This window comes from Trachypithecus francoisi, unplaced genomic scaffold (assembly GCF_009764315.1).
Source record: "Trachypithecus francoisi isolate TF-2019V2 unplaced genomic scaffold, Tfra_2.0 Contig01585, whole genome shotgun sequence".
NCBI classification, from domain to species: domain Eukaryota; kingdom Metazoa; phylum Chordata; class Mammalia; order Primates; family Cercopithecidae; genus Trachypithecus; species Trachypithecus francoisi.
This window is the reverse complement of record NW_022681444.1, coordinates 1,099,968-1,115,661: the sequence shown is the minus strand read 5'-3', so window position 1 is coordinate 1,115,661 and position 15,694 is coordinate 1,099,968. Positions and strand designations below refer to the sequence as shown.

The 15,694-nt window shown below is 42.7% G+C and overlaps 1 protein-coding gene across 12 annotated transcripts in view; it reads left to right on the top strand.

Annotated features, from left to right (window-relative positions):
• DENND1A (DENN domain containing 1A) overlaps positions 1–15,694 on the top strand; it is a 555,596-nt gene that overhangs the window by 298,642 nt on the left and 241,260 nt on the right. For all 12 annotated transcript variants that reach the window (XM_033190648.1, XM_033190640.1, XM_033190589.1 and 9 more), the window contains one exon: positions 8,902–9,002. In XM_033190648.1, the coding sequence (XP_033046539.1) occupies positions 8,902–9,002 (101 nt within the window). The remainder of the gene's footprint in view (positions 1–8,901; positions 9,003–15,694) is intronic.

The following is a 15,694-nucleotide window of genomic DNA, read 5'->3' as shown; positions in this document are numbered from 1 at the left end:
ATTCCATGTTCAGTTATGCTTTCTTTTTAAAAGTATGATTCCTTATTAAAGCAATAGTATAGATCCATTAGCTAAGCATAAATTATGATTTATATTGTCAAAGAAATAGAAATATCCACTTATACTAGATTTGAGGTGTCAAATCAATTTCTTCTTGAGTGCCCACTTTGATCCATTGATCAAAGGTGCATGTGAGGCTGGGCATGGTAGCTCACACCTATAATCTCAGCACCGTGGGAGGCCGAGGTGGGCAGATCACTTGAGGCCAGGAGATCGAGACCAGCTTGGCCAACATGGTGAATCTCCATCTCTACTAAAAATACAAAAACTAGCTGGGTGTGGTGGCATTGCGCCCAGTTACTCAGGAGGCTGAGGCAGGAGAATCACTTGAACCCAGGAGGCAGAGGTTGCAGTGAGCCGCGATTGCACCACTGCAACGCCAGCCTGGGTGGCAGAACGAGATTCTGTATAACAAAAAAACAAAAAAAGTGCATATGAGGAAGGATTCTGGGCCACACCCCGACTCTGTGATCGGTTAGTAATGTCTGTCACAGATATGGCGCGGAGGAGTGGCGGCACATTGACTGTCCCTGTATTGAATAAATTGTTATCAGTCCCTCATGTAACCTTGCCTTTTTCTTTTTCATCTTAAAGATGAAAAGAAAGCTCTTTCCTCACTCACGGTGCTGTGGGCTTATTTACAATGTAGTTTACCACACCATAGTTTTCTGCCTCTGCTTTGGTAGCTAAAGCTTTTCTCTGGCAGTTTTAGTTGCTTTGATGTTGTAAAGTGTCAAATCTTGGCACGAAAGCTTGTTGCCCCGGTTAATAACTTACTCTAATTACTCTAGTAGATAGCTTTAAAAAAAAATGGAGAGAAGTGATTAAGCAGGCGGTTGATTGCCTGTGTAAGCTTTCTCCTGACTAGGTGATATTGCTGTTGGGGGAAGATGCTTTCCTTCACTCCTTGTTGGGTGTTTTTTTTGTTGTTTGTGTGTGTGTGTGTGTGTGTGTGTTTATTCCTTCCCTTTCCCAAAAAATAATGGAGAAGGAAAAAGTAAGATGAGTTCCACCAAACTGAAAATGAAACTACTGGAAGAACAATTGTTCCCATTACCCCCTAAAAAGAAGCCCTGCGTTTCAGCTGCTAAGAAAAGCGAGACACTGTTTGCTCTTTCCTTCTACTCACATGTCCGGCATCTGTCTAGACTAGCTGAAGGTTCTTTGATTTCTGAGATGTTCTAAGTTGCCTTTCTGCTAGAGTATCTTTGATAGTTTCTTGAAAGCCTATTCCTCCCCCACTAAATACAGTAACTACAATTTGAACATAGCTGAACCCTTTATAATTAAAGATTTTTCTCATACCCATGGAAGGGTTGAAATAGGTTAACTTCAGAGAGTCCCTGCAGATTTTGCTTAAAACGTTTTGATAATTTTAGAGAGGATTTGTCATTTGAGAATAAATCATAATCAAAACAAACAAAAACCACAGCAGTGTTTGAATCATGACACCAAGATACCTACGAAGATGGTTTATAATTAAATAAAAGAATCAAGTTCTCAAACTGAGAAAGGGAACAACTTCCCAAGACACACAGCATTTTTTACAACTGCTCTAAGTAAGATGATCCATGGTCAAAATGAACAAACTTAAGAATGACCTCCCTTTAAAGTCAGTAATCTGGTATCCTTTCTGTATTTATCATTTTATTCATTTCTCTTTGTTTAGGTTCAGAGGGGAAATCCAAATGCCTCTAACCCTGTGAAGCAGGTGTTGGTTTGATTATTTAACCTTTTGAATTCTAGGATGGAAAGAATGACTGTGACCATCTGATTATCTTCCTCTGCCAGCTTTTAGAGCTTGGAATCTTAATACTTTTTCAAAAATGTACAGCCTCTAGTTGTGATCTATTAGGCAATTGCAATTTGTTAAATGTCTATAATCCCAGCACTTTGGGAGGCAGGCGGATCACATTAGGTCAGGAGTTCGAGACCAGCCTGACATGGAGAAACCCTGTCTCTACTAAAAATACAAAAAATTAGCCGGGCATGTTGGTGCATACCTGTAATCCCAGCTACTCGGGAGGCTGAGGCAGGAGAATCGCTTGAAACCGGGAGGCAGAGGTTGTGGTGAGCCGAGATTATACCATTGCACTCCAGCCTGGGCAACAAGAGTGAAACTCTGTCTTAAAAAAAAAAAAAAGCTGTCTGGTAATCTTGCCTATTCTTCCTCATGGTATGAATCTGGAGGCATTCTCCGTTCCCCCAAACATTTACTCAGCACCAACTCTGTGTCGAGCATAGTAAGAAGTAAGAAGAGGAATATTTGGCAGACCAAGGAGGGCGGATCACCTGAGGTCAGGAGTTCGAGATCAGCCTGACCAATTTGGCAAAACTCTGTCTCTGCTAAAAACACAAATATTAATTGGGTGTGGTAGTGGGTGCCTGTAATCTCAGCTACTCAGGAGGCTGAGGCAGGAGAATCGCTGGAACCTGGGAGGCGGATGTTGCAGTGAGCCGAGGTCGCACCACTGCACTCCAGTCTGGGTGACAGAGCAAGACTCCATCTCACAAAAAGGAAAAAAAAAAAAAAAAAGATAGAGTCCGATGTGGTCTTCGTTCTTGACGAGCTCAAATCCATAGCCCTTGTGTTCCTGGTCACCTGAGGTCATCTACCTCTGAGTTATTCAGAGTATCAGGGGCCAAGTAAGGAAGAGGGCTGTGCCCTGGTCCGGTGATGGAGATGGGGTGACTGAAAGGTAGTGGTTCCTACATAGCTCATGAATTCCAGCTGGGCCCTGGAGCTGCAGAGATGAGAAAGCAAGACCAGCTTAAAGACAGACCCTGATTTGCTTCGGCTTAGTGCAGCTGAAGAAGGTAAACTGGGGCAGAGAAGGAGACTTCTTCACATCAAAGGATAGCAATTCCTCTAGAATTGTGAGTTGTCAAAGCTGGAAAGGAACACAGAAATCTTGTAGCCTAGTCTCTTGTTTTACATACAGGACAAATTGAGACCTAGGAAAGGAAGTGGCTTGCCTGGGTCAAAAAGTTAGAAGAAGACTCCAAACAAGTATGTGAAAGGGAACATGACAAAAAGCAAGACTTTCCAACACTTTCAAGCCAGCCTGTCAGATATATGTACTCAAAATGGAATGTAAACCTTTCTCTTTGAGTAATAATAATTACTTCATTGTCTAGAATTTCCTGTGGATTAAAGACACTACAACACCTTAGTTAAATGTAACTCATCCCCAGGAAATGATCGGATCTGTATTTGTTTTAAAAATGATTATTTTCTGTCATTGGTATTTTGTCCCAGACATTTGGGCATCTAGCAGCAAGGCAAATACGTATCTGTGTCATTTAACAATGTCAACAGGGACAATACCTCATCTATTTCAGAGTCCTTCGCACCGTGGATGGTACAGGGTATGCACGCGAATACTTTTTGAGTTTATTATGCATTGTGGAAACACAGTGGCCGTTATATTCTGACAGACCTGGATGTGAGTCCCAGTTCTGTCACTTACTGTTGATGTGGCCTTGGGGAAGTTATTTCACCTCTGAAACTGTTTCCTTATCTGTGAAATGTGGTGATGAGTGTATATGTGTATCAACACACACACACACACACACACACACACACACACTTTCCTTTAAAACAATACTTTGCAAGGGTCTAAACCCCAACCTGGTACCTACACATATTGTGGTTTTGTCTTTTGAGGGGGCATTCTTATTTTTATTTCATGTTAAGTTGCAGAGCTGCTATTAGGATTCTGCAGAGGCATTGGAATCTAAGACTGACAATCTGGGCTTTATCTCTGAGATATGACTGAAAAAAAAAAGGTGTCCTTGTGATTTGCCCAACTCCGTCATTGATCATTCTCCATTCATGTCCTACCCCCACTGCCTTCTCCTCATCTCCCTTTGCCTCAAAGAAAACTAACAGAGCCATATAGAAAGCTCTGAGATATAAATGACCTTGTGCACCTTTAATTGAGGACAGAATTTGCCGAAGTGCATCCCAAAATCCACCAGTGGTTTACTTTACAGTCTGTGTCCTGGCTAGACTGGCTGTTGGCTGTATAATTTGTCTAGTTTTGTCTGGAGTCTTAGACTATTCAGCTGCTTCAGGGCAAAATCTTTTGGGGTGTCATTAAATGAGATTGATAATTGGCTTCTGATGAATATTCATTGTGACTAATGACTTTGGGCAAATTTTACACATACTATCTTCCCATTCTCCCACTGAGTGAGATTTTGATAGAATCATTTTCTTCAACTTGCACTTCAATTATATATTCACAATACCCCTTTGTTGACTACACTCCAAATTACATACTTTCATTACTTTTAAAGTTTGTATTCTGTGAGGAATGAACATAGGCCTTTAGGACTTTTATTTTTAGAAACAGGGTTTAGAATTATTTTAAAAATAAGTGGCAAGCGATACTTTACAGAACAGAGTGCATTATTTCTGATTGAGTATAGATATATAGTAAGACTTTTCTTGTAATCAACTGACTGTCCTTAAGTAATGATGCATATAGTTTATGTCATTTAGTATTTTGGAAAAGAGCCATATAATTCCCTGTTTTGTTTGTTCCTTAATCAAATGAGTAATGTATTTTACCCCAATTGCAGAGATTTGGCCCTTTGAAAACCCACTAATGAAATGATCAAACACCTTAAAAGTTTGATTTTTTTTTTTTTTAAGAAGGATAAGTAATTTTAAAATCTTGGCATTGAGGTTGGTAGGTTTGCTTTTGAGGTTAAAAAGACATGAAAAGAACATTATCTGAAGATGAGATCTCTGCTACTTTATCGGTTGAAATAGGCTTTTGACCCAAACCAGTTTAACCTAAAAAGAGTCACATAATCAAGTTCTGGCTTTACCAGGTTCATTCTATTAAATGACTTTTTCAAAGAGAATCACAAATTAATTCATATGATGATGTTACCTTCATTTGTATGGGACCTTATAGATTTTGAAGTGCTTTTATTTATTTATTTATACGTTGTGGAATTAGAAAGTAGGCACATGATTGAATGGGCGAATGGATGAATGAATGACTTGGTTTTCCAAAAGTGCCATGCTTGTGTTTCTAAGCTTGCTGTTTTTGTTTTAGATTTTTTTTCTATCTTTCTTTTTTGGAGGACAGAGTCTCACTCTGTTGCCCAGGCTGGAGTGTAGTGATGCGATCTCAACTCACTGGCAACCTCCACCTCCTGGGTTCAAGCAATTCTCCTGCCTCAGCCTCCTGAGTAGCTGGGACTATAGGCATGTGCCACCATGCCTGGCTCTTTTTCTGTATTTTTAGTAGAGACGGGGTTTCGCCATGTTGACCAGGCTGGTCTTGAACTCCTGGCCTCAAGTGATCCGCCCATGTCAGCCTCCCAAAGAGGTGGCATCACAGGCGTGAGCCACCATGCCCAGCCTGTTTTAGACTTTGAGTCATGTACCTTATTCTGCGAGACTCATGGGAATGTTGGTATGCTACTGATAAAAGCCAAGCTACTGAACTGTCTTTGTATTGTGAGTGTATTCTAAGAAAAAATAGTATTTTCTTTATTCAGGACACATGCCATTAACTAGTGCATGTGTGTGTGTGTTGTGTATTCTGGGCCACTGAGAACATGGAGGTGAAGACAGGATCTTCCTGTACTTTACAGTCAGGAGACAAACATGCAGCCAGTTATGGTCCAGTTAATAATGAGTGCCTGTGGGTTGGATGCTGTGGCTCATGCCTGTAATCCCAAGATTTTGGGAGGCCAAGGTAGGTGGGTCACTTGAGGTCAGGAGTTTGAGACCAGCCTGGCCAACATGGCAAAACCCTGTCTCTACAAAATATACAAAAATTAGCCAGGCGTGGCGGCACACACCTGTAGTCGCAGCTACTCAAAAGGCTGAGGCAGGAGAATTGCTTAAACCCGGGAGGCGGAGGCTGTAGTGAGCTGAAATCACACCACTGCACTCCTGGGTGACAGAGTGAGACCCTGTCTCAATCATCATCATCATCATCATCATCATCATCATCATCATCGCCTATTCACAAGGAGCCAGGGAAGACTTTGAAGAGGAAGTACTTACACAGAGACCTGAGGGAGGAGTTTGCTAGAAGCACAAATCCAGGCCAGTTTGGGGGATGGGTGGAAAGGGAGGGGAGGAAAAAGAGTACATGACTCTATCTAAGTGATGTATTCCAAGGACAGACTTGGAGAAGACGGTACAGAGTGTGGCTACAGATGGCTGCTGTAAAGCTAGACTGTGGGCTGGTGGAGCCATCCGGGGCTAGCCATGCCCCCAAAGACTTCTGAGTAGGAAGTGATGGGCCGGAACCTGCACTTGAGGAGGAGCGCTCTGGCAGCTAGTTAAAGATGTGCAGAAAGAGCTGAGACCCGAGGCCAGTGGAACCCTCCAGGCTGACTTCAGGGTGGAATCAGGTCAGAGTTGATTCATTCTCCACTCACTCAATACCAGCAAGGAGTTTTCATCTCTAAGAAGCCCTGAAGGGATTAGTTTTGTGTGTGTGTGTGTGTGTGTGTGTGTGTGTGTGTGTGTATATATATGTAAAATACAGAATATACTTATATATAAAATAGGTAAAGATATATAATATATATAAAACTAATGATATGATATATATAATTAATGTTTTGATATTATATATATGTGTGTGTATATATATCAGCCTCCTTTATATGGGTACTTACGGAAATAGAATGTGAAGGGATGGGTTAAACCTGCCAGCCTTGACAGGGTCACTGGGAACAGTTCTTGGGTGCCTGCTGAATGAGATCTGGTTCATGGCATGGACCTGGCTTCAAGAACGGGGTCTGAAGGAAAGAGTCAGGGCAGGCGGGGGTGGGAGTGGCAGCCCTGGCTTTAGCACACACTTCTCACAACTGGGAAACATCAGCAGAATACCCAATTTAAAGCTGTTCATGTTACACTAACCTCTGGGATGCTTTTAACTGGGCCTTGGCACGTCACTCTTTTGCCACGTAAATGTCCTTCTGTCAGCAAAGGCCAGTTAACAGCTTCCGAAAGAAGCAAAGTCCTCATGGGAACAGGCTTCCCTGAAACCAAAGAAACATTAAAGAAAAAAAGACAGAAAGAAGCATGTGTTGTTGGCTTTCTCACTTCATAGCTATATTTCCAAAGGTTGCTTTTTCCCCCTTTCTTTTCACTATATTGAATTTTGTAGCAATTGTATCCCTTTATATTATCTTTGTTTCCTAAATTTTTAATTGTATAAAATACTGATTATATGATGTCTCTAGCTCTTAAGAAGAAAAAAAAATACAAAATAGGGGTAAGTCAAAAGACTGTGGAGAGGAAGGATTAGTCAGTAAACAGTGCCATAGCAATTGATTACCTATGTGGAAAAAATAAATTCTCACCTCAGTCCTTAAACCTAAAGTAATTCCACATGGACTGAAGAGTTAAATGCTAAGGGAAAATTTAGAGGACTTTCCTGGGATAAAAGCGGTAGAAACCATCATGGAAGAAATTATTTGTCTATGTAATTATTTAGACCTTCTCTTTGCCCAGAAATTCAAAGAAAATTAAGTATAAATTATTTTCAGAACACTACAAAGGCTGGATATTCTTTTTTTTTTTTTTTTTTTTTTTTTTGTGACGGAGTCTCGCTCTGTCGCCCAGGCTGGAGTGCAGTGGCACCATCTCAGCTCACTGCAAGCTCCGGCTCCCGGGTTCACGCCATTCTCCTGCCTCAGCCTCCCGAGTAGCTGGGACTACAGGCACCCGCCACCTCGCCCGGCTAGTTTTTTGTATTTTTTAGTAGAGACGAGGTTTCACTGTGTTCGCCAGGATGGTCTCGATCTCCTGACCTCGTGCCCGTCTCGGCCTCCCAAAGTGCTGGGATTACAGGCTTGAGCCACCGCGCCCGGCCTGGATATTCTTTGCATATCATCAGTGATTGCTTATAAACCAGTAAAAATTACTAACACTCATTTTTAAAGTGGGCTAAGAATATGAATAGACCATTTGTCTATTACATAAGTACAGTCAAGAAACGTATGACAAAATGTTCAACCTTAGTCCTGATCAGAATAAAAATAAAAGTAAAATAGATACAATTTTAAAGCTACTAACTTGACTACAAGGAGTAGTGCTGGTGAGGGGCAGGGAGGCCAGAATTGTGGTGGATGGCTGGGGCTGGGGAGTGTAAAGAGTCTCCATCCTTCCTCTATTCATTATACTAACATATTTATGATATATGTATTTATTAAGTGTCTTGAAATATTTATAACCTTTGTCTCTGAATTCTACATTTAGGAACTATAGATATAAATTATTGACCTGTATGATTATATTACTTAATGGTAGTAGAGTAGTTAAATATATTAATAGTATGGGAAATTCATCAAGTATCGTTAAAAGGTATTTTTTCTAAGAATATTTAAAGAATATTCTGGATTTGTGCCTTTAAAGCATCATTAAGAGATACCTTTTTCTAAGAATATTTAAAGGAAAATGGCATCAAATAATGTTCACTTTTAAGAAACACAAAAGAATACTGTATTTATAGTCATCCTAATTGTATTTAAAAAGGGAATATATGTGCTTCTGTGTGTAAGAACCTACAATGTTAAATCTTCCAATGGTGGTGGCATTTATTTTAATCCCTTTCTCCATTTTTAACATTTTCTGTTTCGTGTATTAGCTTTATAATCAGGAAAAAAGTTTTTTTGAAAAGAAAGCTCTTACTAAATTTGAATTAGGGTGATTGACTTAACTTAGAATGATTTCTCCAGGCTTTTCAACTTATCATGTAAACATGTTGAAGAATTATAGAATTGTATTGCTGAAATCAAATGGCAGTGTCTCCTCCCTTGGATTTGTTCATTGATCTCTGTTTTGCTCTGTTCCAGCTGACTGCCTGCATCCACGGGTCTGCAGCGATGCTCTACCCCATGTACTGGCAGCACGTGTACATCCCCGTGCTGCCGCCACATCTGCTGGACTACTGCTGGTAAGGTGGCTGGCCCTGTCCTCTGCTTCTCCTTTGCCCTGAACTGACTGGGCATGTTAGGTGTGTCACTTGTTAATGCAGTTGGTGACTCTACATTAAAAATACTAACTTTATCCAGCCTGGACAAAGTAGTGAGAATCCATCTGTACCAAAAAAAAAAAAAAAAAAGTCAGGCATTGTGACACATACCTGTAGTCCCAGCTACTCAGGAGGCTGAGTTGGGAGGATCATTTGAGCCAGAGAGGTCGAGGCTATAGTGAGCTCTAATTGTGCCACTGCACTCCATCCTGGGCAACAGAGTGAGACTCTGTCTCAAAAATAATAATAATAATAATAAAAATACTAACTTCAAAGTGGCGTGGATTTAAGACCACCTGATTGCATGGCCCTTTCATTTCCAGTTTTCTTATATGTCATGACAGAGTACAAGAGAGTAGGTAGTCATTTTTCCCATTTCTCAGTTTGGGGGAAACAATGCACCAAGAGGTTGCATGTTTGTTTGTTTGTTTTTTCCTAAAACAAATTGTAAACTGGGGACAGAAACAATGGAGATCTCCAAGGCCTTCAAGTTTCAGCCATGCCCTGGCACATTCCTTAAGACTCGTGCTCACTGTGGTTTGGGAGCACAAGCCAGACGGCACTAAACCGTCGGAAGTTCTTTGAGGAGAATTTCACCGTTCAGTGAAGCAGACTTCAGTAGAAGGAAGAAACAAAGTAGAAGGGCGACAGCCCTGCCATCTTGGGCAAGTCACTTGGCTTTAAGACTTTGTTTACTCATCTGTAAAAGGAAGTTGTTCAATACATCATCATAAAGATGAAACGAGATAACATATGAAAGGACCCCATGTAGAAAAGCTGGCTCATGGTGGGTGCTCAGAAAATGTTCCCACAGACATATCATTGTCCTCACTATCTGTCTTCAATAGATTACCAAAACAGACTGTCTTTGTGACCGATTTGGTTCCCTTTTCCTCGTGAATAATTTCTTTCTCTAGTGTAATGCAGTGAGACATTGTCTCCAAGCAGTTCAAGTCAACAGAAGTCCATAAGGGGGCATGGTACACAGAGAGGGAAAGGCACTAACTGCTTGCCAAATATTGAGAGCTTCAGGAGAGGGGAACCCATTTGAGGGTCATAGCCCTGTTGCTTAAGGACAGATGACATAGGACACTGACCACTGGTTCAGAGTGATTGAGTCCAGGTCAGTCATACTTTTACTGGGATCTCCAGCCCATTTTGCTGTCATCTCACTGGAAAGGTTCACTCAGGTAGCCAGATTGTCCAAGAAGCTTAAAGGCATTCCACAGTCACTCCTGATTGGAACGTGTTGGGCTCACCCTCTTCCCAAGAAGCCATGGAGATAACAAGGACGTAACTCAGGGCCATCATGTGAAAATCAGTGGCGCTCTCTCGTGCATAGCAGTAAGTGAATGGGCCTGATTCTTTCTTAATTATACGTCTTTCTTATCAAGGTAGTCATCTTATTCATGCCTTTCTCCCACCTCTTGTGAGATTAAGGGGCAATATGTTTTCTACCATGTGGAATATGGAATCCTGGCTAATTTTGAATTTCTTCTTGATTCATCGATGGTTGAACCCCACATTTTTTCACTTTGTCTCTTCATACTTTGGTTTATTTTGGAAAGTATTTTCAGTTAATGATGACGTCCAGGTACTGCTGGTCTAGATTTTTGTGTTCATCCCTTCTTGAGTGGGTAGGAGATAAAGTAATGTTTGCAGATAGGAAAGAATAAGGATGTAAACCCCTTATAACAGATTCACCATGTGACGTTAAATGTTTGCATTTGCTGTGTTCCTCAGGGAGTGTTTTCAAACCCTGGAGCCCATCCCAGACCCCTCCCCTGTATCCAGGTCTCCAGCCTCTCTCCTTCCATTGGAGACTCTAGGGAATGCTGGACTCTGCCCTAGTGAGGCTGCTCCTTCTGCTCCCGGACTCCAAAGGGAAGATTGTTAGACTCCTGTCCCCGCTGCCATGGTCTGGTGTGAGCTCCGCCCTGTCATCTGGCTGCTAGCACAGCCCCTAGGAACCTTCCTCCCTGCCGTGTCACTGTCATCTGCTTGTCTCTGGGATCTTCATCATCTGTTGCTTGAGATGTCCACATCCCCTTCCCATCTTATTCTCTGTTGTCTTCAGTGGCTTCAGAATCCACGCTACTGGCCTCCTCTTATTCCCACTGAGATCACATTTGCACTGTTTTGTCATCTATAGTGAGATTACTCCCTCAGAGATGCCATGGAGTAGCACAAACAAGAATAGGATGGGGCTAAGAGGAGGACGCCTGAGTCTCTGTCTCCGCTCCATTACTGCCTGGCTGTGTAGCTTAGAGCAAGCACCTTTGCGTCTCTGAATCTCTTCTCTGTTGAGGGCTGAAAATACTGCAACTTGTTCTTTAAACTGTTTCTAGGATGAAGTAAAATAACGTATGTGCTAATGCACTTTATAGACTGAAAAGCGCTGTCAGCCACCCAGCAGGGTGACACCTGTGTCATTAACCATCTGAAGCTCACTCAACCCCCTCTGGTTTCCTGCTGGCCTCCTTGCTTTGGGTCTTCGTGAGCTTTTTCTTTCTTTCTTTTTCTTTTTTTTTTTTTGAGACAGAGTGTCACTCTGTCACCCAAGCTGGAGTGCAGTGGCGCAATCTCGGCTCACTGCAACCTCCACCTCCCAGGTTCAAGCGATTCTCCTGCCTCAGCCTCCCGAGTACCTGGGATTACAGGCGCGTGTGACCACGCCCGGCTAATTTTTTGTAATTTTAGTAGAGACAGGATTTCCCTGTGTTGGCCAGCATGGTCTTGATCTCCTGACCTTGTGATCCACCTGTCTCAGCTTCCCGAAGTGCTGCGATTACAGGCATGAGCCACTGTGCCTGGTGTCGTGAGCTTTTTCGGTAGAGCAGATGTTTCCCGATGCTGGCCATGTCTCAGGCACTGCACTAAGTGCTGGAAGACAGGGATGAGAGTCAGTTTCCAGCAGAAGGGACTCAAACAATTGGGTGTCGAAGACACAGGCACATAGGCCAGAACTGCTCCTGGGTTTTTCACCAGTTCCTTGCAGGCTCTTGCTTCCCTGGCCTTGCCACTGACCCTGGGCACCCCTACCATTTTCTTATCTGCTCCTTGTCTGGAAGATACTGCTGGTGAAAGTCTGAGAGCCTTTGCAGAGAGGACCTGCTAGAGAGTGGTACTGACTAACCTTAGCTTGCCCTCCTCCTCTGCAGTCACCCCTGAGCCCTCACTCTTCCCACCATGCAGCAGGCTCAGGGATGGGAATGCATTGTTACGGCTGGTGAGAAGAGAGGGACATAGGGTCTGTGTTCCCACAGCTGCCCTCCTTCTCATCCAAGGCTGGTTACTTGCTGCCTGCTTGCCTCTTCCTCTCCTACCATTCCTGAGGGAGGAAGAGCAGTCTGTCCAAAGCCATTGACTTCACCTGGGCCTGGGTGCTGTCTCCTGAGGATTCTCTGGGACCCATCTAGATCTCTGTTCTCTTGGGTACCATTAAACACCCCTTTCTGCTGCCTCTCCTCTCCTGCACATGTGCTTAGGTGCCCCATTCCTCAGATTTGACCTTTCCTTAAACTCTCTGTGCTTGAGCTTCTGAGCCAATGCTCTTGGTTTCTTCTCACTGCCATATATCTTCAAGGAAAGGACCAAAAGGACCCTGTTACTATCCAGTAGTGTTTGTTGTTCAAATGAAAACTTGAGGGACTGGGCAGAGGCAGACACTGACGCTCAGAGAGGAGGAAGGAGACGAGGGGAACTAGAGGGGAGGAGAAGGAACAAAACACACACCCAAGGAAGATGGAAGGGAGAGAGAGAGCAAGAAAAAGCAGAAGGTAGAAAGGAGACACACATGCCCTGAGACAGAGTCCTGGAGTGACATCCATCCCCCTTAGCACTTTGAAACTGCTGCCATCCCCTCTCCCCCCAGACGCACAGTACGCTCACAGGAATAGACCCCCACATAGACCCGCCTGCCTTCATAGACATAGGTCCCTTCCCCACAGACATGTCTCGGGGTCTTCCACAGGGAGAGACACCCCCAACCCTGCCCCCACCACAATACACTTGATAGGTTAGATGAGGTTAGATGTGTGCTCTAAAAGGTAGCCACAGGTCGAATGCGGTAGCTTATGCCTGTAATCTCAGCACTTTGGGAGGCCAAGGCAGGAGGATCACTTGAGCCTAGGAGTTTGAGACCAGCCTGGGCAAATCATGAGATTCCCATCTACACAGAAAATTAAAAAAAAAAAAAAAAAATAGCTAGCCATAGTGGCACACAACTGTAGTCCCAGCTATGCAGGTGGTTGAGGTGGGAGGATCGCTCGATCCCAGGAGTTAGAGGCTACATGAGCCACAGTCGAGCCACTGCCCTCCGGTCTGGGTGACAGAGTGAGACCCTGTCTCACGGTTCCCCCTGGGAGAGATTCACCAGTGGGTTTTCATGCTGTGCTTCAGGGAGGAATACCCAGGGATTGGTAGAGCTGGGAGGATCAATATAGGTCGTCTGCCAAGTAGTAGTACAATTTTATTTTTTAATATTTATTTTATTTTATTTTATTTTATTTTTTGAGACAAGGTCTTGCTTTGTCGCCCAGGCTGGAATGCAGTGGCACAATCTCGGCTCACTGCAACCTCAGCTCCCTGGGTTCAAGCGATTCTCCTTCCTCAGCCTCCCTAGTAGCTGGAATCACAGGTGCATACCACCACGCCTGGCTAATTTTTGTATTTTTAGTAGACACAGGGTTTCACCATGTTGGCCAGGCTGGTCTCTAACTCCTGACTTCAGGTGATCCACCTGCCTCAGCCTCCCAAAGTACTGGGATTACAGGCATGAGCTACTGTGTGTGACCCAACTTTAGCTTTCTATTATTTGAAAAGTTTTGGTTGCTAAATTGTTAGCTAGTTTAAAACAGGCAGTTTACATTCCTGGAACTATGGAGGGGAAAATGCTCTGTCACTAACATCAGTGACGAAGATAGCTGCCATTGTTGAACACTGGGCTGTCTCCTTTACATCTGTGATGGCATTGAATTCTGCCAATACCCCTACGCAGCAGATACTATTAGCCCCATTTCACAGATGATTAGTAAGCCAAGGCCCCAAGAGCTTTAGTAACTTTCCCTGATATAGACATTATGTATTATACTCTACGATCAAATTTTTATTAAGAGAATTGTATGGACACATAATACACAAAAAATTGGATGTATATATTTATACTTATAGAGAGGCAGAAATCTGGAAAGAAACACACCAAAATGTTTAACAGAGACCCATTATGGGGAGGTGGGAGAGGATTTCTGCATGCTTTTTATTTTCCATATTTTCAAATATTTCTACAGTGAAAAAGTATAGTTTTTATAATTAAAAGCTTTATTTTCACAAATCAGTGTTTATTCTAGCCAATTGTTCTTTCCAGCTGCCATTCATTTCTCCCTTCCTGTTTTCTTGGAGATACATTAGATGTTTCATTTTCCCATGAAAGCTGATCCAAGATCATTTTTCAACCTTCTCTAACTCTAGCACTTTGAAAAACTGTTACCAGCCTGACCAAGGGCAATGATGTTGGCAGGTCTAACTTAGAAGAGAAGACTTGGCAAGGAAGGCTGCTAAGTCCTTGTCATCCTAAATTTCCACTACAGAAAATTAAAGATGACATTTGTATTTACTGGTGCCTGAGTGGGTTTTGAGAGGAGGCACCATCTTGGAAGTTTCTGTTTCTGTAATAGCAGTCTTTCTCCTGGTCCCTTGTTTCTGTGAAAGAACTTTTTGACATATGACCAAATGATGATTACAGGCTGGTGGGGGATTGGTGTCTGTTTGTTAACTGTAAGGTGTAAGAATGATGAAATGAAAGACTCCAAGAGAAAAAACACATCCTCCATAATGAAGGGTTGATTTGACCACCTTCAACCACTACCACTGCTTTGGTCAGAGGCTACAAATGTCATGAAATTTGAGTCAATGCTAATAACTTCATTCTCTTGTGCCTAGTAACTTTCACCACCATTGAGTTTAATCCTTGGTGGTAAGAGCCAGCAGGGATAACTAGCATTTTAAGTAAAGTGCTAGGAGCCTGAAACATGTAAATTTGAAGGAGGTTTGCTCCTCTGCAGATGATTTAAATGTTAAGTGTGTCCCCATGCAGAGGATACACAAAATGGAATCTGAAAACTATTATCTCCTGTAGAAATGAACTCTCAATTTACTCACTGCACAGGAAGGGCGGATTCTAGTCATTTTCACTGCCAGCAGGTGCCCTTTCTATGCATAATAGACTTCACAAGTGTAATTAACACATGAGGACCACTGCTGCCAGTTTTTCTTCAGGTACATGCTGCTAGGAGTTTTCAGGACAACAGTGTAGGCCATAAGAGCTTTTTACATGGCGCCTGAAGATGAAGTCTTCATTGACTTCTGGACAAAAAACACGTTAAATGGGGCTGAGCCCATACCCTGCTGTTGGTATCACAGGTCACAGTCATTGAGTCCAGAAACCCCAAAAGCTGTATTGCAGCCTTTAGTAGACCAGAGGCCATGACAGCAAAGCTCTAGTTTGCATGCAGTTAATAAATGAAAAGTAGGATACTGAAAACCCTACAATTATGTGGAGAACTAATTGCACATTCACAAATACAACAAACAATCATCTGAGTTAACTTTAATTA